The sequence below is a fragment of the Emys orbicularis genome, chromosome 7, assembly GCF_028017835.1.
Source record: "Emys orbicularis isolate rEmyOrb1 chromosome 7, rEmyOrb1.hap1, whole genome shotgun sequence".
NCBI classification, from domain to species: domain Eukaryota; kingdom Metazoa; phylum Chordata; order Testudines; family Emydidae; genus Emys; species Emys orbicularis.
The window spans coordinates 17,123,301-17,151,163 of record NC_088689.1 but is presented as its reverse complement, the minus strand read 5'-3'; the positions used below and the strand labels follow the sequence as shown (position 1 = coordinate 17,151,163).

General features: G+C 37.9%; 1 protein-coding gene across 2 annotated transcripts; it reads left to right on the top strand.

Annotated features, from left to right (window-relative positions):
- Positions 1-712: 712 nt before the first annotated feature.
- TIAL1 (TIA1 cytotoxic granule associated RNA binding protein like 1) lies at positions 713-26,509 on the top strand. Of its 2 annotated transcripts, XM_065407390.1 has the most exons (12): positions 713-909; positions 10,297-10,393; positions 14,382-14,531; positions 14,788-14,842; positions 16,738-16,825; positions 18,791-18,866; positions 21,601-21,709; positions 22,021-22,116; positions 22,221-22,305; positions 22,971-23,094; positions 23,559-23,698; positions 24,900-26,509. In XM_065407390.1, the coding sequence occupies exons 1-12, from the start codon at positions 881-883 to the stop codon at positions 25,015-25,017; spliced, it is 1,167 nt and encodes a 388-aa protein (XP_065263462.1). In that variant the 5' UTR covers positions 713-880; the 3' UTR covers positions 25,018-26,509. The 2 variants fall into 2 exon arrangements, with proteins under 2 accessions (XP_065263462.1, XP_065263463.1); XM_065407391.1 differs by lacking the exons at positions 713-909; positions 10,297-10,393; positions 14,382-14,531; positions 14,788-14,842; positions 16,738-16,825 and adding an exon at positions 18,249-18,317.
- The last annotated feature ends 1,354 nt before the right edge of the window (positions 26,510-27,863 follow it).

Here is a 27,863-nt window from a genome sequence, read left to right as displayed (position 1 = left end):
CCCCCTCTGAGGTCACACAGAAAACGGCGCTTGGCTTCCTAAGCATGTTCCTGCCCAGCGGCACATCCGTCCCGCAGAGCAAAGGCTGACACAGGGTCTAAGGGAGCGAGTGAGGTCACCAGCTCCCCCGCCCTCCAGATTCTGGTAGCTGGGGGAGAAGAAGTGGTGGCGTAAGCCCTCGGATCTGGGCTTTCACCATACACTTGGCCTTTCGCTCCGGCAACGAACCATCTGAAATTTAACAATATCTATGTTTATTCAGTCCAAACTGGCCGATTTACTCAAGGTTTAAAAGGCCACAACTAAACCCACCCAGGTTATGTGGGGCGAATCGGCTTCTGCTAATTATCGCCCCGCTCAACGGGAACGAACTGTGGCACCAGGCATTTCAGAGAAGGGTCGGGGGATGCCCTGTGTGCTCCCTAAAATGCCTGGTCCGTCCGCCGCTGGCTATGCTGGGAGTTATAGTCTTTTGTCCTCCCATCCTTTCCAGTTATCTGGGGGTATTGAGATAGTCCCGCCTCCTAGAACTACAATTCCCAGAAGGCCGTGGGGCTACCCCATCCACCTACCCAAGTCTTATCCTCTGTGACTACGGCCCCCAGACGGCACCGCAGCGCTGTGGAGGGGAATGGGAAGGAGAATCCGGCCGGAGAGGGAGCGGGCTGCGGCTGCGCAGTTCGCGGCTTCCTGAGTGGCTGGCGGCGGCGGCCATTTTGTAGTGCTGCCTCCCTCTCCTGCTCGGACTGCGGTGTCGGGACCTGGCGCGGGGGCGAGACGGAGCGAGGGGAGCTGGGGCCCTCACCTTCCCTTCTCATTGCGCGGCGGAGCCCCCCCAGCGCGCCCCCTGGAGACAGCTACGAACGGCCCTCACGCCGTGATGGAAGACGACGGGCAGCCCAGGACCCTGTGAGTGAAGAGGGAGCGGGAGCCGGAGCCGGGCGGGGAGTGGGGGCCCAGGGGGCTTGGCCAGGAACAGCCCCCGGGTGGACCCGGGTTTGGAGGACGCCGGGGTCTAGAGGGAGGATATTGACGGTGGGGAGGGAATTCAGAGCGTGGCGCGGGACGTGCTGCCCCAACATGAGGGGCCTGGCCGGGGGAGGGAGGCGAGGAGAGACCACAGAAACTGGAGAGAGGAAGGGGAAGGTGGAAGATGTTGACGGGAGTTGGGGGGCGGCCGAGATTGCAAGAGGGAGGGAACAGGAAGCTGCAGAAAGTGGGAAAGGGGGGAGGAGAATTTCGGGGGGAGAGAACACAACCTGGAGGGATGGAGGAAGGCAGAGGATAGGGGGGGGGGGGGGGGGATGGTCCAGAAATTGGAAGTGTGGGAAGGGGGAGGAGTAAAATACCGACTGGGGGGGGGAGGGTCCAGCAACTGAAAGGCAAAGTGCAAAAATTGAAGTGAGGTAGGAGGAGGAAACTAGTCAGGATGATACTGACTTTGGGAGGGAAGTGGAGAGCCAGAAGCCGTGTGAGTATAGAGGGAGGCCCTGGAGAGATCCAGAATCGTGAATGGGGTGCATAATCAATGGCTGACAGTTTCGCGGAAGGCATGCTCTTTATTGTACTCTTGAGGTTATTGCAACTAAACCCCTCCCTTCACCCACCTGAATTGTATATGTGGCAGAAGAATGCCCACAACTACTCCAAGGTAAATGGATTCCTCATGGTTCTAGTTTGTGGTGTCATGAAACAGATGTTCATTGTTTCATCTTCTTTCCTGGGGTGAGGTGAAGACCATTGTGAAAGAGGGTTCTTTCCCTAAAACTGGGTGTTTAGAAAAGTCATTTATTTTTTTCTCCAGTACTTGTATAGTATGTTTTTTTGCTATACACTGTCATGAGAAATCACTACATCTTGAGTTTTGTGTCAGTGTGTGTGGTGACTTACTAACAGCTTGAAGGTTTCCTTCTAAGCAAATGAGCTTAATCTTACAAAAATTCCTTAAAAATAAACAAATATGAGCTTTTGAATTGCTTAGTTTGCTAATAGTCATATTGAAATCGGCTATGCTTTAGTTATGTTGGAATATTTTGTTGTATTTTAAAGTTATATGGGGGGTACCTGGAAAGTATAAATAGGCGCTCTTTATATGTGCTTTAAAAAGTCTATATAAAATAAGTTTTGTTCAAACTATTTTCAACTAGTTTATAAACTCCGCTCCCTTTGCTAGTTTTGTGAAGAACAGTATATACTATATGAAATACAAAAGATTCAGACTGTGCATGTGGGCAAGAAAGAGGTTGTCCTTTTGCCTGCCTTGGGAAAATAGCTTTGAAATGGCCTGTGGGGGCTAATTTGGGTTGTTAAGACACTTAAAAATGCAGACTGAGTTGGGAATAAAATTGGTCTCTAACTAATTTTATTTTTCTAGGTGATATTGTCTGTCTCTTTCCCGCCTCTTCCCCAATCTACAAAAGTTGGATTTGATTATTCCTACTTTAGCATAACAATTACCAGGCCTGCCTTTGCTCTTTGAGGTGCATACTTTGAGTCCTTCTACCCCAAATAACTTTTAGAAATGGATATTGACTGCCTAAAGGGACTTGGAATTCACTTATGACAATGGGGAATAATCTTAGGAATTTTTTTTTTAAAGTGGGGGAAGGAGAAAGAGTAAGGTGCACAGTGAGGTTTAATTTAGTTTATTTTTAATGAATTAGATATCCTCCTGACTTCCCCTCTAAAAACAAAAACAAAAAAACTTCTGGGAAAGTTAGAACTAGGCTAAGTTTTAAATGTGCTCTTACTGCTGCTGCTGCTGTCAAGTTCTGGTGTTGAGTTAGTAGTTTATACTTTTGATTGAGGTATCAGGAAGTGAACTAGTTTAACCCTTAAAAAGAACAGGAGTACTTGTGGCACCTTAGAGACTAACAAATTTATTAGAGCATTTATTAGAGTTTAACCCTTAGCCATTTAATGACAAGATTACATTTGTGCTAAGATGTCTGAAATAACACCTCAGAAGAGCTGCAGAAGAAGATTGAATAATCACATATGATTATATCTCTGCTTAATTTGTGAAGTTAATATACAGTAAGTGCTTTTCTTAAAATACAAAAAATTTTCTCTTGCATAATAATATCAAAAATCCTGCTGTGGAATTGCTTAGACATTCCACTCACCTCTAGCTTCATATGAAATACCAATATTGTTTTTAAATTTAGGATTCTCACTTAAATGCTCATCTTGTGGGTTTTTTTTAAGGTTACTGCATAACATTCATGCCTTTTCAGTTGAACAAGATGCTCACTGACATCTAGTACCAAATAGTAACACACATTAAACTCTAATTTTTTTTTAAAGTAAGTAGTAGGTATTTTATCTTTAAACCCAATTGATCAATTGTATAATCACGTGGTCAGTAAAATAAGTGTCACGGTTCTGTGCCCATGTGGTATTTCACTTATCAGAGAAAATATATCTCAGGAGTTCTAAATAAAAAAAATAAAATATATGGAGATATACCTATCTCATAGAACTGGAAGGGACCCTGAAAGGCCATCGAGTCCAGCCCCAGGCCTTCACTAGCAGGACCAAGTACTGATTTTTGCCCCAGATCCCTAAGTGAGCCCCCTCAAGGATTGAACTCACAACCCTGGGTTTAGCAGGCCAATGCTCAAACCACTGAGCTATCCCTCCCACACTGGAAAATACTGTACGTTACCATTTTTTCTCCTGTAGACACCTGCAAGTTAGGGATCAAATGTTTTAATTGAAAAAAAACCCCAAAGGCATTAGGTCCTAAGTAATTGTTTTAAATATTAATTGCCTACAGTATTAACTTATTTTGCAGTATTTCAAGTGGTATTATATTGCTTTCTGGTGTTTAATGACTTCTTAATGGTTAAAAGTATCTGAAATACTAGAAAATAAAGGCCATTTAACCTCTCACAGCTCGCAGGCTTTTATATAAATCTGAAAAAAATTGTTGGCTTACTTGTCAAAGGAAATGGTAGTATTTTGATAAATTGTCAGCTTATTTTTATAACTCAGCATAACATGGCAGTATGGTAAAGAAGAGAGAACTATGTTTACCTCTACAGTGCCTCATATAATGGTGTCTGGATTCTGATCAAAGTCTCTCCTTATTAACATTATATAGAAAGCAACAGCAAAAAAGTACTTTTGAATTTATCCTCAATGCCACACTGGTTGAGACTGAAATCAGTAATAAAATATATTAGACTAACAAAAAATAAATACAGTTTTTGAGGCCTCAAAAGCTCTTTTGGTAAGAGTTCTTTAGAACTTACTAATAACACATCTTGTTGATATGAAAGTTTCAGTTGGAATCAAACTTACTCTTGTAAAGTGTGTCAGATCCTTATCCTTCACAAGCAATAGACATTGAAGTCTTATTACTTTGATTTCCTGGGAAGCTAGAACGTGATTCCTGCCAGTGATCTGTTCTCTGACTTGGGATTGCCCTTTTTGCACACTAAAGTTGTTCATTCTCCATATTAGCAGTCTTCGAATAGTCACCACTGTACACAAAGGTGTTACATCACCCACTATGCCAAATTATGTATTTCGGAATGTGGAATCTGATCCATGGGGCACTGAGCTAAAGCTGTTAAACTTTGAATCTCAAACTTCACTTAAAGCCAAGTCTCATAGATAAAGGTAATTTCTTTTCAATTTAAATTTTTTATATGGAATACAATATGGAATTTCCAAAGCATTTCCTCTTTTCCTGCAGCTCACTAGCAGTATCTGTGAGATGATGCCACTGACCAAGTCAGAGAGTTAGAATTTATGTGAAATTTTCACCATATAACTTTCCCCATTTCTTACCCCTCCCCGCAAACATTCAGTATCCTCCTTTAAAGTAGAGCCTGGAAGAACTTTGACGGGCCAAAAAGAAATAGCTATGAACATAGCTGTCCTCACTTGCCTACTGTACAGCAATAAAAAACATGTCACCTTCATAGAGCTCTTTTTGATCCTCAGCCTAGTTTGATTCTACTAGCTTAACAGGATCTGTGAACCTCAGATATTGTTTTTTTGGGGATGGTTTTCACTATGGGGAGATCCACACTGCTGCAATTGATGCAGCAGGGATCGATTTAGTGGGTCTAGTGAAGACCCGCTAAATCGACCATGGTCGACCCTGTTACTCCAGCTCCCTGAGAAGATTGAAGTAAGTCGACGGGAGAGAGTCTCCCGTCGACACAGTTCAGTGAAGACACCAGGGTAAATCGATCTAAGCTACGTCGACTCCAGCTCCGTTATTCACGTAGCTGGAGTAGCGAAACTTAGGTCGACTTACCCCGATAGTGAAGACAAGTCCTTGGTCTGTAGACATTGTCAAAATCATTCAGTAGTACAATGTCTTGGACTTCCAGTATCTGGTCTAGGTTTTTAAACTGTGCCTATCAGTGTAGTATGCAAGTGCCACAATTTTATAGAAGTGAACACACTGTACAAATATGTCAATGTGCATGAAGCCACAGCATATTGAGGTCCCATGAATTAAGGAGACAGCCTAGAGAGGTATAATAAGTGCCTTTCTCTACTGTATAATGTTTCAGTTTTGCAAAACCATACTACTATCCTGTGGGTTATAATAATATAAAAAGCTTGGAAGACCTTGAAAATGGTATTTTTAAAAGCACTTGCTTTGCTCAAAACATCATATTGCATAGTTCTGCAAACTTAGTTTTTATAGTCTAAATACATAGCACAACTTTTAAACTATACAAAATTTATATTAAAAAAAACCTTTCTAGGCTGGCTGCATGTTACAGGTAGCTGTTTCCCTGGCTGTTGTGAAGTCACAAGTATATTGGCTGGCCACTCAAGCCAAGCTGGTGTTTTGTGGCTTCATGGAGTGGATTTTGGTAACATAAGACTTCAATTCCAAAGGTGTTGAATGTCTTCCTTACCCTGGCTATTTGAGATAGTTAAGTACTTTACACCAAAGTTGTTTGATATTTGTATTTTGTTTTAAGTCATCTTTGAATATATTGGGGGCAGTGCTAATATTAAGTACAAAGACTGCATAAAATATTAAAGCTAAATCTTGATATTTAACTCCCACTGGCCCAAACTTGTATAAGTTTGCATGGCCAAATTGTTCATGTAGTTCTAGAAATCTGGACTCTGCAGATATTGCTATGCTTATGTTATTTAACATTATATTACAGATTGGTCTGAGGGTACATCTACATTGCAAAAACAAACAAAACCACGACATCGAGTCTTAGACTATGGGTCAGCTGACTGGAGGTAATGGGGCTTGTGCGAAAGGGCTAAAAATAGCACTATAGGCGTTCCTGTTTGGGATGGAGCCTGGGCTCTGAAACCCAGCTTCAGCCCGAAAGGGAACATCTACACTGCTATTATTAGCTACGTAGCCTGAGCCTAAGTCAGTCGAACTTGGCTCTGAGACTTACTGCTGCAGGGTTTTTTTTTTTTTTTTTTTTTTTGTAGTATAGATGTACTTGAGTCTACAGTACTGCAGTTTCAGAATGGTAGCAATTTGAGAAGTGTTAACTGCTTTTGTCTATTTTTTTATAACACTGAAAGTTGAAGGAAAACACTACAGTATAGAGTGATGCAATTATCAGATATGCATTTAGGGAATTTTAAAAAACTTGTTCTTAAGCCAATAAAGCATTACACTTCCTTCAAATCTAGGAATTAGTTGACCCAGAGTAGTATTGCTTTTTTCCATAAGGAAGCAGCCTACAAAATGGCTGAAACATGAGTTATAGCAAGTTCTTAAAAATCATTTTGCAAAAGGTTTAGTAGTTATATAAACCTACCTACTGTCCTTTTTGGAAATTTTATTAAATTAGTGTGGAGTAAAGCTTATGCTAATTCCTGAAGAATGATTTCTCTAGTTTCTTGCCAGCACAAAAGAGATTCTGTTTTGTATAGTTTTTGCACAGTATTAATATACACTTTGGAATGATGCTCTTTCTGATCTTTTACTATATTGCAAATGTCTTCTTCCCTCATTTCTTTGAGTCAATGGAGATGAAGCCAACATGACTTCATTGTGTTTACTATCCTGTTTGTGCAGAGCAATTGATGAGTGTGGGCAATGTACACCATTTGGGAATGTGTTAGCTTATACTGCTGCAGCGCTAGCAGAGGAAACACAAGTGCTCATTATGTAGGTCCTATAAAAATAAGGGTTATTTCTTGACAAGGATTTTTTTATTTATAATCTGGAGGTTATTTTTTTTGTCTGATTCTAGTAACATCCTCAAAGGTTAAATTTTGGGTTCAGACTATGAATAGTCTGCAAATGTTTGAAACATTAAGTATTGTTTAGTCCAGGGGTGGGCAAACTACGGCCTGTGGGCCACATCCGGCCCGCGGGACTGTCCTGACCGCCCCCCGAGCTCCTGGCCCAGGAGGCTAGCCCCCGGCCCCTCCCCTGCAGCCTCAGCTCGCTCGCTCCGCCGCCGGCACAATGCTCTTGGCGGCAGGGCTGTGAGCTCCTGGGGCAGTGTAGCTGCAGAGCCCCGCCTGACCCGGTGCTCTGAGCTGGGTGGTGGCGGCGGCGTGGCCCACCTCCAGCCGAGTGGCATGGCTGTAGCACCGCCAGCCACTGGTGCTCCAGGCAGCGTAGTAAGGGGGCAGGGAGAAGGGGGGGTTGGATAGAGGGCAGGGGAGTTTGGGGTGGTGGGTGGGGGAGTGGATAGGGGTCAGGGCGGTCGGGAGGGAACGGGGTTGAATGGGGGCAGAGGTCCCGGGGGGCAGTCAGGAAGGAGGGGGGATGGATGGGGCGGCAGGGGGCAGTCAGGGGCGGGGGTTCCAGGGGCAGTCGGGACGGGGAGAAGGGGTGGTTGGATGGGGCAGGGGTCCCGGGGAGGCTGTCAGGAATGAGAGGAGGGGTTGGATGGGGCAGCGGGGGTCCGGGGGCAGTCAGGCGACAGGGAGCGGGTGTGTGTGGATGGGGTAGGGGTCCCAGAGGGGCCGTCAGGGAATGGGGGGGTTGGATGGGGTAGGAGTCCGGGGGGGGGGCCACAACCCCCTCCCCTAACCAGCCCTCCATACAATTTACGAAACCCGATGCGGCCCTCAGGCCAAAAAGTTTGCCCGCCCCTGGTTTAGCTAATTTTTTTTTAAATTTAAACTAATTTTAGTATGGCATATATTTATGTAGTTTGAAAAGACAATTCATGTTGTTGTGGCTAGGTAACCTAGAAGAAAGTTCTAAATCTTATGTTGCAATTCAGTTAAAGATGTGATATGTATTGGCAGCGGTGTTACAAATAGTGACAGAAGTGTAGATCTGAGTGTTTGTGTAGCTGGCTGCTGTATATTTGTGTGTGTGTGTGTGTGTGTATATGTATATGTATGTATGTATATGTATATATATATATATATATATATATATATATGGGCAGGGAGAAGGGGGGGTTGGATAGAGGGCAGGGGAGTTTGGGGTGGTGGGTGGGGTACACACACACACACACACACACACACAAATATACAGCAGCCAGCTACACAAACACTCAGATCTACACTTAGATAGATATACACACACATCCAAATAGCAGGTTTGTCTGGATATCTTTTTTAAAAAGTTGTTTGTTCAGTGAAATTTATTCTAAAATGTTGTGAATCATTAGTTTCTGATAGTGAGTTTTCCCTACTATATATAGAATTGACTTTGTAAATATGCATACATATTCTAAATGGGAAAGTTTATATCCAGGTGATATCTAAAAAAGTTATTCTGGACCCCAATTAAAATTTAAGACCTCATTGAGAGATTAGAGAAACACATACTTTACGTTCACTGAAACAGTAGTTAACAAATGCTGTTTTTAAACCTAAAAGGTTTTCTCTTGATTTAGATTTGTGTGGTACTGGTGCAAAACCAATCAAGTAAGTAGTGTTGATTTCAGTGTCATTGGAGTAGCAGACTGACCAATAGGGAACTATAACATTGGCAGAGAGTTTATTTCAGGCTTTTCAAAGGTAACAAACAGACAAAAGGGAGTAAATGTAAGTGTTTAAAAAGTGATTTTAAAGATATTTGATGTTTCTCATTTGTTAGTTGAAGGAAGCAACTTTTCAAACAGACTTTAAATGGCTTTCACTTAGTATATTTCTGCCTTCATTTTTACCCATATGAATTAAACTTCATAGTGAAGTTGTTTGAAAGTGATACATTAATGTGAAATGTCTGTGATTTAACAGGCACACTTGAATACTTAAAGTTGGGTGGTATTGTGATACTCTTAAGTTGTAAATATACCTACGTGATGTGAATGTTACTGTCCTCCAGATTGGAGGCTTTATTGACAAATGAACACACTGAATATCTTTGTACAATTTTTACATATAAATTCAGTTCCATACCTGTGCATTTAATTACTGAAATTTGATCATTCAAATTAGAAAATGTGGATTTTCAGCAGTTTTTCATGACATGGCTTTATCTTTTGTGGAGGTGAATTCTAGATTCTCTAATAGCTTTCAGTATTGAAGAAAGTAGATGAACTTTCCTGTTGGAGTTTGAGTAGGAAACTTTTTTCACCTGAAATTGACCAACTGATACACTTTTAAATTTGGAATTGTCATGAAGGTTGTGTAAGTACTAAAAAGTTCTTAAGTCGGAAAAAAAGGGGTGGAAAAGGGCAGTGTAGTAATTGGTATGAGAATGACTTTTGGTCAAAACTTGCAAGAGTGTATGGTGCATGTGTACTTTTTTAATACATTTACCCTCCCTCTGGAATTCCCAGTTACCACAACAGATACCTAATGGAATACTCCTTGTCTATACTACCCTCTAAGTTACATTGCTTGTTTTCGGGTGTGTTGTTTCCCCCCAAATGACTAGATGCAATAGAACCAAATAATTGAGCTCTCTAATTATGAGATAACTTGTCATCTTCACATGTGGCTGAGTTATATATCAATAAAATATTAAGGAATATGATGTTGAATATATAAAGAATAATTTTTCCTACCCTCCAAAATGGTGTTAGGCAGGTAGTCAGTGGATACCAAAACTTGATTTTAAACATCATTCCCAACTTGATTGCCTGATCCCTTTTTGTTGCTGCTGACAAAAGTAATACTGCTATGTACTATTACATGACTATTTCTAGTTTCATGATCTCAGTTGCATTGCCAATCTTATAATTTAGGAAACTTGTTAATTTAGTAACTGTGAATAAGTTCATATGCAAATATTGTGAAGTATTTTGTTCAGTGTCCGATATTTAAAAGGAGGTTTTACATAGAAATTGTATAATATGTTAAAATCTATTATAAACTTGAAGATAAAGTTGCTGGATTTAAAATGTTGTTTATTTCCTTGTGTAGCTATGTAGGAAACCTCTCCAGAGATGTGACTGAAGTACTTATACTTCAGTTATTCAGCCAGATTGGACCATGCAAAAGCTGTAAAATGATAACAGAGGTAAGGCCTTCCATTTCCAAATGGTATCAAATATAGCATACTGGTTTTGTATAAAAATGCAGAAAATCAGATTGGCAGCATATCTCTGCAACGCTGGTATATGGTAGAATGTAGCTTCCTAAGCAAACTGTATTTGTAGAGCCCTGCACAGATACAAATTTATATCCACGGATGCAGATATAAATCGGTATCCACGGAACCACTGGGCTCTCCCAGGGGCCGCAGCAGTGAAAGGAGCAGAACGTGGGGCCACCACTCCCAGGACCCAACACCCGCGCCAGCAGCTCCTCTCCTCCTCTGTACATTCCCCAGCCCTGCCCCTGGCCCTTCCACGCAGCTATCTGCGTCTCCTGTCTGGGGGCGTGCATGCCACTTGAACACAAGAGCGCGACCAGGAACAGCTGCCAGTGAGCCTGGTACCCACCCCAGTAGGCAGGGATGGGGGCGGTACAGCCGCGCTGAGGAGCCACTGGCGCGGGGCGCTGGCTAATGGGAGCAGCAGCCCCACGTTCTGCTCCTTTTGCTGCTGCGGTTCCTGTGAGAGCTCTGCAGTTCTGAGGATACTGATTTATATCTGCGGATATCCGAATCCGCAAGTGTAATTTTGTATCTGCGCAGGGCTCTATGTATTTGGACTCAACACTATGCATGACTCAGCAGTTGTCAGCTTGTGCTCAAAGGCAGTCATCTGAGTTTTTGTTCCCAGGTACTCTTTAGGAATAAGCTCCTTCCAAGACAATCTTCAGCTTGTACAATTGAGTACTGGTATCCTTTGGTTTCATGACAACTTAATGGGAATTTCTAGCACTGCAGACATCTTAACCCAATCTTTATAGTTCTACATTTTTAATAACCATGGATGGTTAAATGGAGTTATAGTAATAAATCTACTGTAGATAAATTCTCAGTCACGCATGTTCACTTCCTTACCCAGTGACTTTAGCAGCTGTCAATAAATAATCTAGAATGGATGAAGGGTTGAGAGATTCCAATATCTTTCACTGACCCAGTACTCTTCAGCCAGTCTACTAGTCTGTCCTTGATTTATCTGACTTAGCTATCTAATATGAAAGAAAATAGCTCAATAAGAGTAGAATCAGTGCCATTTTCTTAGTCAAATTACAGGTTTCACCTGTAATAAAGTATCCAAATGTGCGGTGCCCATTTATGGCCTTTAAAGTGTGTGTGCGTTCAAAGTTCACCCTGAATTCGGTGGCCTGTAGTAGTACCAAATTTAAATGCTTGCTTTTAGAAATTATTAACTGGCATCTTTGTCTTGTCTGAGTTTTCAGATTGAGAGAAAACAGAAAATGGAATGTATGATGTTTCTGTTAGGGTGGTTCACTACAAACAACATGCTAACACTTGTATTTTATATTGTATTTAATAGACTGCAAATGTCTGTGGTAATTGCATCTCATTCATATTTAGATTGAAATATTATGCTGGTGGTACAGTGGGTCAGTACAACAGCCTTTAATTTGTGGAAATGCATTTCAAACCTGGTTTGAGTAATAGGTGCCTTAAAACACTTTTACTCCTTGTTTCCATTTGTACACCTTGAAAATAATTCACATTCAACTGGCAGACTCTTTTCCAGAACTAGAATAGTGGGTGTATTGCAGGTAAAGACATGGCAAAACTATATTTATGTATACAGGTTGAGCTGCACCTGCCTATTCTGTCCTTCTCTCTAAAAATCAGTGTTTAGTCCTCATCTTTTCACAGACACTAAACTAGCTCTCCTATTTAAGAGCATCTTGCTCAAGACCTAGTCACCAACTTATCTCTCATCTCCCCCAGTGGAGATAGTATTGAATGTATCCATCTGTGATGGTATATAGTTTCTTCCACAGGACTAATTAGCATGCTACTTTCCTTTGCTCTCAGTTCTGTGCTTCCATTTTTGTTATCCCTCTTGTAGAAGACATGGACCAAATAGTCAAAAATGACTAGAGATTTTGGGTGCCCATCTTGAGATGGCCTAAATGGGTTTGATTTTTTTCAGAGAGTGGCTGCTCAGTAATTTTTGCAAATTGGGACCTTTTAAGGTCTCTTGAATTGGACACCCAAAACCTGAGGTATCCAAAATCACTCCTTAAAAGGCCCTTTAATTGAAATGAGGGTGAAAATTGGGCAGGTTCTAATGGAAGAATAAACTCAAATACATGCACTATGGATACTTAGTTTCCTCCATTCTTCCTCTTCATGCAGCAGGAATGTGATGGGGAGAGAGAGAAAGGGGGCTTTAAGCCTCACTTGTATCTGTGATGTTCTGGGGCAGCTGGGCACCTACCCCACTCCTGGTGGTTAGAGAAGTCATGAGACTGTGCTAATTCTAAGATACGCTTCCCCAGGCCTCCAGCCACATCCTGTCCTCCTCCTGACGTGTTCCTATCACAAGGGCTGAGAAGATGGCCAGCGTAGAGACTATGTGGTGGCTCTGTACCAGTTGGTAGATGCCCTGTACTGAGGGTGTTTTGGAGGGCTATTTCTGTCCTCTTTATTGTCCCTTAGCGCTACTTTAGGGCCAGACTATCCAGTTCTTTTATGTCAATATCAGAGATGTGGGTGAGTGACTGCTTTCCTTTATATCCCTCTGGAAACTATATTTGAGCACATATATTCCCTTAAATAGGCATTTCTTTGTATCTGATACTTCGTATATGAACCAACATATTGGCTAATAACGGTTAAAGCAGTGTGACATAAACACCCAATCTCCACATTTTTGGTGGCATTACTGGAGAAAGTGCTGCTGTGCAAGAGCCCGGTGGGTTAGCAATTAATTTACAACAGACATTTTGCTAGATATCTGAAAGAAGGCAGAAGGGAAAATGAGGTTCTTGCAGTGAACTTAATTTTGTTTTAAATTAGCTGTTTTTCAGAACTTGCTTTATGAGCTCTTTGGTCCTGGGATTGTATATGCTATATCAGTAATGCAGATATACCAGTGTAAAACTCCAACTTAGTGCACACTGCAAACATTTTTCACAAAGCTTAAAACCTAGTGTTTGAATTTCATACTGTAATGATGATTACGATTTGATTGGCTTCTCAGAAGTCATTGACTTTCTTTACATTTAATATCGCTGTTGTATTTAATAAAACTGTTTAACAATTAGTATTATTTAAAAGTGACCTGAAGGGCAGATGGGGCTGTTTGTACCCTTCTTTTTCCCTGCTTCGAAATGTCTAAAGAAAGTCCGACAGGTTTGTCTGCTTGATTTTACATTACAATTTCAGGTCTTTCCAACCCCAGCAGTTCGTAGCATACAGTATGGATGATAGGAGACCATGTAGCATTATGATATCATAAGTATCGAGATTAAAGCTTGACCAGTTGTGAAGAGAGGATTTTTAGTCACTTTTACACTTTACTTTTAACTTATTGTTAGTCTGTTAGTCTTAAAGGTGCCACAGGACCCTCTGTTGCTTTTTACAGATTCAGACTAACACGGCTACCCCTCTGATATTAACTTATTGACTCTTCAAAAGATATTTGCATCCAACTGTTGACAAGATTCAATATTTTCACTTGTTGGAGCTAAGAGATCTCCCACTCCAGTTTTCTGGTCTACCAAGGAGTCCTTTGGCAAATAAAGGAAAGATTTTGTCAATCAGGAGGAGAAAGAAGAAAAGCTTGGAGGGGATAGGAGGGAAATGATAAACCTTTCAGGCTTTCTTTGTATGTGTTAAAGATGCAGAATTTCCCAAACCCATTTTTCCCCTCTGCAGGTAACCTTAAGGTAACTTGGTATGTGTTAAGCTTAGTAGACTAATGGTAATGAAGACTTAAAAAATGGATTTAACTTTGATAAGAAATGTCCACATTTGAAATATCTTCAAAAAGAGTTCAATTTTAAAAATTAGAGTTCAATGTATTACATTCTTAATGTTATTTTAAAGGTTATATCTAATACTAATGAAATAACATTGTTAAAGTTTCTAGCTATAAGTAATATTTTTTCCTGGATTTTCTTCTCAGCAACCCGATAGCAGAAGGGTCAACTCTTCTGTTGGATTTTCTGTTTTGCAGCATACAAGCAATGACCCTTATTGCTTTGTGGAATTTTATGAACACAGAGATGCAGCTGCTGCATTAGCTGCTATGAATGGGAGAAAAATTTTGGGAAAGGTAAGTTGTATATAAAAATGCTAAGGTTTAAGAAATTAGATTTATGTCAAATCTATAAATTATGATGTGAAGAATTTCACTGAAAACGATTAATCACAGTCTTGCTTACAAAAAATACATCCTCTGATGTCTTAAAAAAACTCTTATTCTTTCTATTGAGGGAGAACTTGTGTAGGTTAATATTTGTAAGTGACCTTTGAGTGTACATTAATTTCTAGTTTTATGAATTTATGCTAAATCTTACATTTATTTTCAGGAGGTCAAAGTAAACTGGGCAACAACACCGAGTAGCCAGAAAAAAGATACATCCAGTAAGTAATTCCACAGTATTACATTGTGAAATATTTGTATAGAGATTAGTGTAAAAATAGGTTGCAGTGACAAATGTCTAAATATTATTGTATTTTACCTCTCATGCTGAGTTTTAATAGCAGAAATACCCACATTCGTGTTTACAATTGAAGTTTTAAAACGTTCCCTGTATTTTACTCTATTTTACAAATGGTAGAAACTAAAGAACATAAGAATGACCATCCTGGGTCAGACCAATGGTCCATGTAGCCCAGTATCCTGTCTTCTGACAATGGCCAATCCCAGATGCTTCAGAGGGAATGAACAAAACTGGGCAATTATTGAGTGATCCATCCTGTCTTGTCCAGACCCAGAATCTGGCAGTCAGAGGCTTAGGGACAGCCAGAACATAGGGTTGAATCCCTGACCATCTTGGCTAATAACCATTAATGGACTTATCCTCCATGAACTTACCTAAATCTTTTTTGAACCCAGTTATATTTTTGGCCTTTACAACATCCCCAGCAATGAGTTCCCACAGTTCGTTGTGTGAAGAAATGCTTTCTTATATTTGTTTTAAACCTGCTGCCTATTAATTTCATCGTGTGACCCCAGTTACTTCTGTTATGTGAAGGGGTAAATAACACTACTTTATTTCACTTTCTGCACACCATTCATGATTTTATAGACCCCTATCATATCCCCCCTTAGTTGTCTCTGCTAAGTTGAACAGTGCTGAGTCTTTTTAACCTCTCCTCATATGGAAGCTATTCCATACCCCTATTATTTTGGTTTCCCTTCTCTGTACCTTTTCCAATTCCAATATATCTTTTTTGAGATGGGGCAACCAGAACTGCATGCAGTATTCAAGGTGTGTGCGTACCATGGATTTATATAGTGTCATTATGATATTTTCTGTCATTATCTGTCCCTTTCCTAATGGTGCTTAACATCCTGTTAGCTTTTTTGACTGCCGCTGCATATCGAGCACATTTTCAGAGAACTACAATTACTCCAAGATCTCTTTCTGGAGTTAATAGCTAATTTAGTCCCTATCATTTTGTATTTATATTTGGGATTATGTTTTCCAATGTTCATAACTTTGCATTTATCAACATTGAATTTCATCTGCCATTTTGTTGCCCAGTCACCCAGTTTTGTGAGATCCCTTTGTAGCTCTTCACAGTCAGCTTTGGGCTTAATTATTGTGAGTAATTTTGTATCATCTGCAAACTTTGCCACCTCACTGTTTACACCTTTTCCCAGACCATTTATGAATATGTTGAAAACAGTTCTAGTCCCAGTAGAAATTCTTGGGAGACCCTGCTATTTACCTCTCTTCACTGTGAAAACTGAACATTTATTTCTGCCCCTTGATTTCTGTTTTTCAACCAGTTCCTGATCCAAGCGTGGACCTTTATCTCTTATCCTATGACTCCTTACTTTGCTTAAGAGCCTTTGGTGAGGGAACTTGTCAAAGGCTCTATGAAAGTCCAAGTACACTATATGCACTGGATCCCCCTTGTCCACATATTTGTTGACACCCTCAAAGAATTCTAATAGATTGGTGAGACACGATTTCTCTTTACAAAAGGCATGTTGACTTTTTCCCAACAAATCATGTTCATCCGTCTCTCTCATAATTCTGTTCTTTACTATAGTTTCTACCAATTTGCCTGGTACTGCATTTAGACTTCCTGGCCGGTAATTGACAGGATCACCTCTGGAGCCTTTTTAAAAATCTGAGGTGGAGAAGTTAAATTACTGTTGAATGTCTGATGGAATCCTTGAATTAAATTTCCTGGGAGTTCCTGGATCCCAGTTCTTTGCTCAAACTCACTTTCTCAGAAGTATGCAAGGAGTTAAATTGCTAGATAGCAGTTAAATATTTGATTAGATAATGCTTTATTTGCAGATCACTTCCATGTGTTTGTTGGGGATTTAAGTCCAGAAATAACAACAGAAGACATCAAGTCAGCATTTGCTCCTTTTGGTAAAATATCGTAAGTATCATAATCAATATTGCAAACATCAGTTCAGGAAAAACTCTAGCATAAGTTTGTTTTTTGTCTGAAATAGTATTTCTTCATCTTTTTGCAGATTGTGTGATAAGGTTTTCATTATATTGGGGTGGATGGTGAGATGTCTTTATTTCAGGTTGTGCATCACATGTTTATAAATACATTTAATGAATTCTGTTCTCCAATCTTGTTGAAAGCAGTATGCTTTTAACCTAATTTACATATAAAGGTCATTCCGGTTTTTAATTGAATAACCAGAAAAATAACACATCCACAGCTTTTGTTAGTGTGACTAATTTTTTTGTTTAGTGTTTGCGTGCAGAATAGTGATTTCAAAAATTACAAGTGGTGTGTATTCCATCAGACTTGCCTATAGGCAGTATAGGAAAGCAGGTAAATATCAAGGTGTAATTTTGTGATGCAGTAAGTGTAGCTAGTTGTAAAACTTAGCTAAGTTGTGAACATATCTTGTATAAATGTAAGTTTTGTTTTTTTTCCTGAAGTATGAAATAACTTTTCAATTAATAGAAGGGGGGTTACGTTAAAAGTGCTATATTTCAATGAAAAAATGCTGTGTTTATATTTGTGCACACTTCTGCCAGTTAAGGGATAAATACCTATCTATATTACATATTTAAGGTTAGCTTTCAAAACATCTATTGTGTTTTAATTGAACATGTTAAACATTACAAGAATTCTTGAAGTGCTAAAGCATGTATGTCTCTTTGAATAAGGTAGTGGCTTCAAAAAAGTACATTGATCTCATATAACTTTCTTTTTAAAATCCTTAAAAAAAAAAAAAAGTTACACGTGAACTTTTTGTGCTACTTTACAGGACTATATTTCTGCTAAGAACAAAAATTCTCATTTTTCTTGCTCTGTACACTTTTAAATGTACCATAAACCTTATTTCTTATCTTCTGCTATTTTGTTGTTTACTTTGCTTTTTATCTCTAAATGTGGTAAGTAGTACTGTTTAAAAATCAATATAAAAAGAATACAGGTTTCTATTTCTCAGTCTATATTTATACCTGAGACCTGCAGTTTTTCTAAAGTCCAAGTCACAATTAAAAGTAATAGCATTCTGGTTATTTTGCAGAATTGCTCATAAGAATGGACAGGATCTTGAAGGCTAACTGCAAGGAACTGTGCACACTGGAACTCAGTTGTAGATTTTTTCTCATTTCTATTTATTCTTATTATACATTATTTATATATACATATTTTAGTATTTACATTTTAACATTCTATATTCAGTGCAGTTCTATATTTCCAATCATTTTAACTTACTCACTAAAAATTTCTGTGTAAATTTGTTGTTTTCGTACTGGTGTGCTTAGCATTGTTGTTAGTTTTATTATCCTTTCTTAAATTTCTGAAAATGTCAATTTTTCAAAATTTACAGCTGCCCAAACTCCAAAATGATGGTAGAGAATTGACCAAGAAAAATAAAGAAATCTGTTAACCAGGCCATGTATGCCTTTTAATTCCTATTTTTTTTCCTCTTTTTCAATTTTTTAATATTTCATATATTTTGTATCACTAGGCAGGAGACATTTAACTATTTAGAAAATGCATGGTAAAGTAGATAGAACTGTTACAGTAATTTATAGAACAGTAAACCTTAGAGGACCTTAGCTAATAGAATTTTAGAAAAGGAAACTTTGTTCCTTTTTAAACTTCGAATTTGAACATTTTAGTTTTAGCCAGAAGAGGTTATGTGGATAGGTTGCATGTTTATTACATGTTATTTTTTTGTCCTACTGCTTTTTTCTAACAGGTAAAGAAGCAATAGGGAGAGTTCAGGAATGGCTATAGTTTTAGGGCTAACTGAATTTATAAAAAAGAAAAACAAATATGCTCACAATACAGTGTGTGTGGTTCCTTTTAGTTTTTATTTTGAAGGTTAATAATAATTCCCTCATATAGCTGTGCTTCTTTTCACAGGGATGCACGGGTAGTTAAAGATATGGCAACTGGAAAATCAAAAGGCTATGGTTTTGTATCATTTTATAATAAACTGGTGAGTAACCACATTGCAGGAATAATCTTTATACAGACTAGTATTTATGCAAAGCAGTGATTAAAGAGACTTGAAGTCATCTATATTTAAAAAATAAATAAATAAAAAAGTTGAAAGTTTCAGGTACTAATCCTGCCAGAGTCATCCCGCCAATTTTTGTAATTTTACAGATTTTTCCCCCCCTATTTTTTAAAAAAAGTTTCCCCCCGCCTCTTTTGCTGTGATACCTTTACTAAGGATCCCTTTCCTAAGGGAAATGAATTGATCATTTAGGGGAAAATATTGAAATTGGCTATAAACAAAGCCCTGTCAAAGAAAAGGTAAAAGTGAAGAGATTCCCCCCCTTCCCCTCCCCCGGTAATCTTAAATATAATAGTAATGGGTAAAAATAGTCCAGACAGAAGTGACTTACATTGACTATCCCTTTAATAGGATAGCTAAAAATCTTATTTTTAAGAATTATATTAAATAAATAGTGTCCATAGTTAATGGTACATCCTCACTATTTATGGCAACAAGGTGCTTTTTATAAAGAGTAATTTTAAGTTATACCATATGCTAACTAGAATATCTGAGAACATATTGTGAAACGAATTGCCCACACAAGGTAGCTATGAGAAACAGAGCTATTTTTATACAGAAGTACTTGAGGGATAGTTTACATAGCTCCTCCATATTGCCTTCCTAAGCTTGTTCTGTGTATTGAAAAAGAGACAAATGTACAAATATTTCAGGGGCTTGGGATTATAACAAACATACGTCTAATGCTTTGTTGTTGGAAGTATTTCACATAGTTTTTTCATTTTTGTAATGTTGAATGAAGTTCAGTGATTTCATAGTTAAAAGGACATTCCATGATGAAAATAATATTAAGAAACCTTGGTTTATTAAAATTGAAAACACTAAAACTCTAGTTTACATTTTACCGCTTATGCTTTGTCTAATTGGCATTCCTTAATACAGACAGCAAAAGTAGATAAATCTTTTTTATTTTCTGATTCTCTTGCATTATCATAAGGTTGTTTCGGTTTCCAGCCCTGCAGAAAAAATGCTGAGACTGTTTATATTTATATAGAGCCTAAATTACGTGATTGTTCCTTTTTAAGAGTGTACCAGTGAAAATACAGTTCAGTTTGGAACTTGGTATTTTCTTAGTGTCAAATAGGAGCACATAATTTTATACCAGATACTTTAATTAAAAAACAACAAAACAACTCTAACTGATAAGAATACCAATAAAAGGCTGGGTTTGTTACTTTCTTGAGCAGTAGTCTATGTAGATCAGCCACTGCTTATTTTAAGTGTAAATAAGTGTTTTAAAAATTACTCCCTGCATGTGCCCGCCTGCTTTTCTCTGGTATCCCTCCCTTTCTCTGTCATATTTGAGTCTTATTTTCTTCCAAAAACATGAAACACTTAGAGCCAAACGTACAAAGTTCTGAGTGCTTTGTGCTGTTCAGTCTCGAAAGTGCTCAGCACACTGTAGGACCAGGATCACTGTTATATCTCATCTGCTTCTGTTCCTACTTTTGTCTTTAAGTTCCTCCCAATTTCCACCCACGTATTCTCAGCTTTGCACCTTGCAGTTCAGGGAGATGGAACCTATCCTAGCCCCCATGACTTTGTGTGCCATGTGACCCTGTCTCTCCTCCTTCAAAGTATCTGCATTCAGGGTGCACTTGTGAATTACATCTGAATTAAGCTGTTCAGGCTATTGGCTGTGTTTATTTTCCATGTTTGTATGATGATGTTTGCTCTTATGGCTCTGTAAATGTTGGACTGCATTCAGAGGTGATGTAAGTTGAATACCACGAAGGGGCAAATGGGAGGCTATAGCAGGGAAAAATGGGTGACATGAGGTTGTTAGGTTGGGTGGTAGAGAAGGTGGGGCCAATCTCAGCTTTGCAAATTCCTCTTACCTACAGTTCTGCCTTCTCAGAATGTAGTATTTCCTCTTACATCACCATTTACTACCAAAATTTAACCAATATGCAACCAAGTTGATAATGGTTTTGAACATGAAGATGCAATACCCTTTTGCAGCAGTTCCTTCTTGATACATAATTTGTCACGCTGGAAATCTGTGGGTCAGAAACGTATTCATTATGAATATTCTAGATAAAGCAATAAGATCAACAAAATTAATAATTATGAAAGTTTTTCTATATCCAAGTATAATAGGTTCTTGTTACTTTCCATCTGTTTGTTAAATGCGTTTTTGCATACATTTCCCATATAGTTGTTGGTAAGAGACTAATTATAGTGTTATTTGAGCTTTGTAAACTAAACTCTTATGTTTTGGTTTAATTTATTTTAGTTAAGATTGCTTTTGGTAATCATATGACCTTTGTATAATGTTGATCAGGAGACCACTGGGTATTCAATTATAGACTTTGTTTCTGTTTGCTTGTCTAGCTATAATATCCTTGCTATATACATGGCTTCCATTGTCTTCTGTTGTGTATTCTGTGCATTGGAAATAGCAGTTCACTAGTGAAGTAATTTTTTCATTACTGGATTTTAATGTTACTGCAAAATTTTATGATGTAGCTGCTTTAATACATTAAATGCCCAAAGTTTTGAAAACTGCAGTAACTTTATTAGTAACTGGTATTGCTGTTATATGTAAATTAATCCCAATGACAAATGAGTACATTCTCAAAAGTAGTAGGCTTACCTATCTTCTCTCCTTGTCCATGAATGTTGAATGAGTCTTAATTTTGATGTCCTTCAGGATGCAGAAAATGCAATTGTGCACATGGGAGGCCAGTGGTTGGGCGGCCGTCAAATCAGAACTAACTGGGCAACACGAAAACCACCTGCTCCTAAAAGTACACAAGAAAGTAAGATGCTTGTATTTACCTTGTATTAGCTCTCCAGCACCATGTACTGTTATGCTGGACGTTACAATGTTCAGTTAGCAATACACTTAAGTCATCAAATTCACTTAACTTGTAAGTTAGTATGTGTTTGACTCCCAGATATTCAGGAATAAAAGGCCTAGTATATTAAATCATTATTGTTCTTATTTTTCCTGTGGATTTGTCTTAAAATATTGAGCAGATTTGTCAAATGTATAATTTTGTAATTATATAAAAATTATTGGAAAGCAAATCCTGTTTTAATATTTTAAAATGACCCTTTCTATGTATAGATAGCACGAAGCAACTGAGATTTGAAGATGTAGTAAATCAGTCAAGTCCAAAAAATTGTACTGTTTACTGTGGAGGAATTGCCTCTGGACTAACAGGTATGATTGACTTTTATTGGGGGTACGGGAGACGTGTTAAACAACTAATGCGTTTGCAGCCCCAAGGTTGCTAATGAATTGGTTGAAAATATCATCTGTTATAGATCAACTTATGAGGCAGACGTTTTCACCATTTGGACAGATTATGGAAATAAGAGTTTTTCCAGAAAAAGGTTACTCATTTGTCAGGTAAGGCTGTTAAACTAAATCTACGATTGTTTAATATATTACTATTTCATGTATTGTTCTGTAACATGTACTCGAATTAGCAGTGCTGTTAAATTAAAAGCTCTCATTGTTGCAGTATACATTTGTAGGAAAAATTGAAGCTTTAAAGGTTATGGGCATTTGCTCCTCAGAAAATAAAGGCCTACAAAGGCAGCCACAGTTTGGTGTAAGATTTTTTGCATTTCTTGTGATTAGAGTTGTCTGAATATCTTTCTTATTGATTGATTTGATGGTCATTGGGGGTAAGGTTGGGTCAACCCAAAACAAAACATTTTAAACTTTCAGCAAACTGAAAAGTGGAAAAAAATAAATAAAACCTCAAAACTTGTTTAGATTTTGAGTTAATAAAAATGAAATTGAAGTAAATTTCCAAACAAAGTTTTTTGGATTTTTTTTTTTTTTTTTTTAAACTAATTTGGTGAATTCAACACGCGTTCATAGATGTTTCGATTGACCCAAATCTGTATTTGGGGGATAGGAGGAAGAAGGGGAGGAGAGTTTCAGTCAACAGTTTTTCACCCAGTTCTACTTGTGATGCACGCAAGCAGTCACAGTTCTTTTTAAACTAATAGCACTATCAATTATAGTAAAACATAGTGTTAATTTCATTTCTATCTTATCTCTAGGTTTTCAACCCATGAAAGTGCAGCACATGCTATTGTTTCAGTCAATGGAACCACAATTGAAGGACATGTTGTTAAATGCTATTGGGGTAAAGAATCCCCTGATATGACTAAAAACTTCCAACAGGTAATCAAATTTTAAATCTGTTTTTAGTAGTTTGAGTGTTTTTGCATAAGCCAGCTGTGTTAAGTGTAAGACTATTATCTCTCCCCATTGATAATTACTAATTTAATAATAATGTAAGACAATTAGTGAAATTGCCTGGTGTGGCCTTTTTGGTAGTGCACATTGCAGTGCACCAGGTTGGGCTTGCGGCTTTGTAGGAACATAACTTCTTGTATGATTCAAGGTGGGAAGCAGCTTTGGGAAATATCTGAATTCTAGTTAATTGAGCTACTGAAGACTAACTCCATCCCCAGTCAAATATTTTACGGTGGTAATGAAACCTTAAATTCCTTATTGCAAAGGCAATTCTTTTTTCAACAATTAAAGCAAAGAATTGTAACTCCATAGATTAAGGTTTTGCCCTTGCCAGAAACCTTAAATTTAATATGTCTGTAAGAGTTGTATTTTTTTTTTTTTTTGCCTAGGTTGACTACAGTCAGTGGGGGCAATGGAGTCAAGTCTATGGAAATCCACAGCAGTACGGGCAATATATGGCCAACGGATGGCAAGTACCATCTTACGGAATGTATGGTCAAGCATGGAATCAACAGGGATTTGGAGTAGAGTAAGTGATTATACTTGTTTCAAATATTTTAAAAAAGGTGTGTTGCAGTTCTCCAGAAATGTTAAAACTCTTCAGTGATCCTCACTTCATTTTAATTTGGTATCAGGAGGGCTCTTGGCTTCAAGCCTTTCCGGCCAAACCCTCTGCACTAGGAAGCTTAAGTCTGTTGAATTTCATTTACCTAAGTGGCATACTAACTCTGAAGGGCATGGACCGCATAACTGATCATTCATCTGCTCTTAAGAGTATTTAAAATATATGTCCAGAACGTGTTGTGTTTTTTTTGTTTTTTTTTTAAATTGTCTTACTTTTGTAATATTCTCCTGAGGATTTCACGGTAATATTTTTCACTGCTGACTTATCAGCATGTTCCCCCTCTCTCACCCAGCTGTTTCTCCATTATGTTTTCCTTTTTTATACATACGCATCAGTGATGTTGGTAGAAGTTTGCACAGCTCTTGGAATAATGTTAACTCTTGCTGTAAAATCAGCTGAGAAGTTGATATTGTTTGTCTGTACCCAAGTGTGTTTCTTCAATTAAGTGGCTTCAGACTGATTATGTTGCATTTATATTTCCATTTGAAATAAAGACAGAGAAACTTGAGTATGGCTACAGCAACAATTTATATTTAAGTACTACACAAAATCTGTCTAACTTGATTAACTTAGATTTAAATATAATAAAGGATTTCTTGCATTTGAATATTAATGGAAAAGGTGCAATACATATTGCCGAGTTTATAAAATTAAGTTGCTCCAAATGCTAAGAAGTTGCCAAGTCATCAGCTCCTGTAGATCAGAAAACTGTACAGGGTCCGGAGAGCTCTTGAAATGAATGGAATGTTTCTTCTCCGTCTGAGCTAAACCAAATTCTGTCTGTTTTGTTTAACTTGAATGGGGGCATTTAAAATTGATTTCCTTAATAATTCCCTTTTATGTATTTGAACAATACCTTTCTGCTTTGGAGCTTGCTAGCCCATGCAGCTAGTATGTAGGTTTCTTGGCTTGCGGTTTTTTCCAAAAGCAGGCACATTTTAGGAGAAGAAACTGCTCTAAAATCTTCCTGTATGTGCATTATTTTTGTGAGAAGTTGGGAAGCTTTTGACCTTGGCAGGAGTAGAAGGTAACGGAAGCAATATCAGATTTTGCATCTCTTTGTAAATAACTTGATTGGCTTGCCTTTTTTTGTTTGTTTTTAAAGCCAATCTCCATCTGCTGCCTGGATGGGTGGATTTGGTGCTCAGCCTGCCCAGGGACAAGGTGCTCCTGTAATACCTAACCAAGCTGGATATGGTATGGCAAGTTACCAAACACAGTGAGCTGGGACTCTGTTTAAACGTGTGTATTTCATGATAGGCTTCAGTTTCCAGTGATACTCTGAAGACTGGAATGTAGACACCGGAAGAAGAAAATATTTATTTTAAAAATGGAAATGTTTGGAACCTTTAGCACAGCTTTGCTTTGGTGAAGAACTCACATGTCTTCTAGTTCTGCCTTTTTAAGTTTTTGTTCATGATGGATATGAACATGTTTTTCTTTGTGTACAAAAACTAAAATAAAGTCAATAAAGACAATTCTGACTACAAATTTTGATATAGTAGGATAAATGGCTAATGAATTCGATCCTTAGATTACCATTCCATTTTTTTGTTCTGTCTTCAGTGTTTTACATCCCTGTGCTTTTTAAGAGAAATGACATTTGAAATACAGTAAGTTGCTTTCAGTTAAACATAAATCCTGAAATTTAACTGTGGACCATTCATTACACCCTGTAAGACAGTAGTGGTTTTTCAACAAATATGAGGGCATCATTCAGAAAACATACATGCTCTTGGAAATATTTTTTTTTAAATATTTAATTTTTCTATGTGCTTAAAGAAGCTGAAGTCTGATACAAAATAAACTTTCCATCTAAGCTGAAAAACATTACTGTCTGAGTTATTTGAGCAAATTTTGCTGTCCACATTCAGGCACATACTAAAACTTTTCAAATCTGGTTTGCTTTTTAAAACTGTAGTAATTGCATTTAATTTTGAGAAGCAAAAATGTTTTTGCAAGTATGGTGTTTGTATTAGTCAGGCAATCATACTTGTGCTTTTTACATAAAGTTTGAAGGCTACACATTGTAAATATTTAATAACTACAATGTTTCAAAAGCATGCTCAAACATAGAAGTAGCTTGTAATTATTCAAAGTAATACTTAATATACTCTGCTGCTTTAAATGCAGTAGACTGACAGGAATGTGCAAGACTGACATTTCCAAAGTTGGCTATTATGTAAAGTTACATAAATTACTATACAAAGAGCCTTAATTTTAATTTCATAAATCTTTAATGCATCACATTTTGTCATTAGAAATCTGAATTTTTTGCTTTACATTATTGGGTATGTAAATACCTTCGTTAACCTTGTAAACCTATTTCAAGGTTATTATAAGTTGTATAGTATCTTGAGTGTTTTGAAAAATCTTGGGATGTTTTTTAAGTCTAGAAATATTTTGCCCAAGAATTTTTTAACAAGATTGTTAAAAACATCTTATTTTACAGAATATTCAATGTGCCATTTGGTAAATGGAGATGCAGTTGAAACAGTACACTGAGTTGTGACTTATTTTTAACTAAAGTTTTTGTCTTTATGGGTGGTTTGCATGTGATGAACCTGTACAGAGGCTGGGTTGTTTGTGTACTGAGTGTGTAAATGGATAAATCATGAAGATGTTTAAATGGTAAACTTGGGTTATTTCTGAATTATTTTATGGATACATTGATATAAACTGCCTCAATAAATTTGAAGTTGAAAATGAATGTAAGTTAGCTATAAGTACTGTGTTTTACCTGTGACAGCTAGGGGGTGCAAATGTTTCAGCTGTATATTTGAATACACTGAGACAAGCACTGATTTTAAAAAAGCATATAGGACATGCTGTGGTAGTCCAATGAAGTAAACTTGCATTAAAAATGGATTGTTGCATTTAAAGGGGTTATAATTCCAGAAGAAAGTCTGAGAATCTGAATATTTTAGTCTGTTCTATTTCTTTCATATATATTAGTTTAGTTTCAAGTTAGAATAGGATTTTGAAATGGAAAATTGCTTTAATATTACAAATCTAGCCAAGTAGGTAAAATGACTACACATCTTACTGTTTTAGATAATCGAATGGTTTATTCATTCCTTTTGCAGCCAAATCACTTATAGAACCCTTATCTCTTGGATCAAGTTGAAAGGAAGAAGTTCTAACAGAAACTAGACAGTGAGCTAAATTATAACTGCAGATACATATATGCAACTCTGATGCACACCTTATGCATGCGATAGTGTCTGGAGTCAATGTGGAACCCCAAGTGCTTGTGATGGCAGAAGTTGGCCCTTTATCTCTGTTTCTCCTTTACCTGCTGTTCTACTCAAGATAGAAATTTGTCTAAATTTTGTATATATGTATATCTTTAAGCGAAGATCGGCTAATCCATTGTAGTCTAAACATTTCACAAATAAGTCTGACTTTTTATAACGCTTATCTGGTTAAAAAAATTTAATGAATCCTGAGTTATTTGAATTTGCAAGTTACTTTAAGGTTTATTTGCTTCCATGTGAAGTGTGGGGTTTCTCCTTATGGCTAGGTGTTGGAATATAACTAAAGCGGTAAAATTGTTGATGTGTTTTGAGTTTGTACTGTGACTTGAGCAGTATGTTCTTTCATGAGTTTACTCAATATTTGATGCTGCCGGTACATCACCACATAAACACCCAATCGAAATTGGGAAGAAAACGAAGGCCTTGATCCTGCAAGATATCAGCACCCAGATCTTAGAAGTCTGATATGCCCACTGCGGGACAGAGCCCTAACTGATGTCTCTTTTCCTCCTCCTGAGAGCCACAGTATTCTTCTCTCTCAGTTAATTAGTTTCTTCTAATTGTTTATTTTTTTATGCAGCTTTTCTTTAACACTGATATTTCTTTGCAGAATACTCAAAGTACAGGAGTCTCCAGTGTCTTTAGACTAATGATTCCATAGTACCATGAGGAAGAGTTTATACTTTGATTGCTTTCTTCTCAATAACATTCATAAATACACCAGTGACAGTTACCTTTCATTTTTTTTGGCACCAAAGAGCCTCTTGCACCATTTTGTTTTTATGAATTACTATGTTGTAATCCACCATGCT

Bases quoted from the DNA above. Each gene is read 5' to 3' on its own strand.
- TIAL1 (XM_065407390.1), top strand. From the start codon at position 881: ATGGAAGACGACGGGCAGCCCAGGACCCT. The intron at 18,867-21,600 runs GTGAGTAACCAC...GATGTCCTTCAG, and splicing joins TATCATTTTATAATAAACTG to GATGCAGAAAATGCAATTGT. The intron at 23,095-23,558 runs GTAATCAAATTT...TTTTTTGCCTAG, and splicing joins TGACTAAAAACTTCCAACAG to GTTGACTACAGTCAGTGGGG.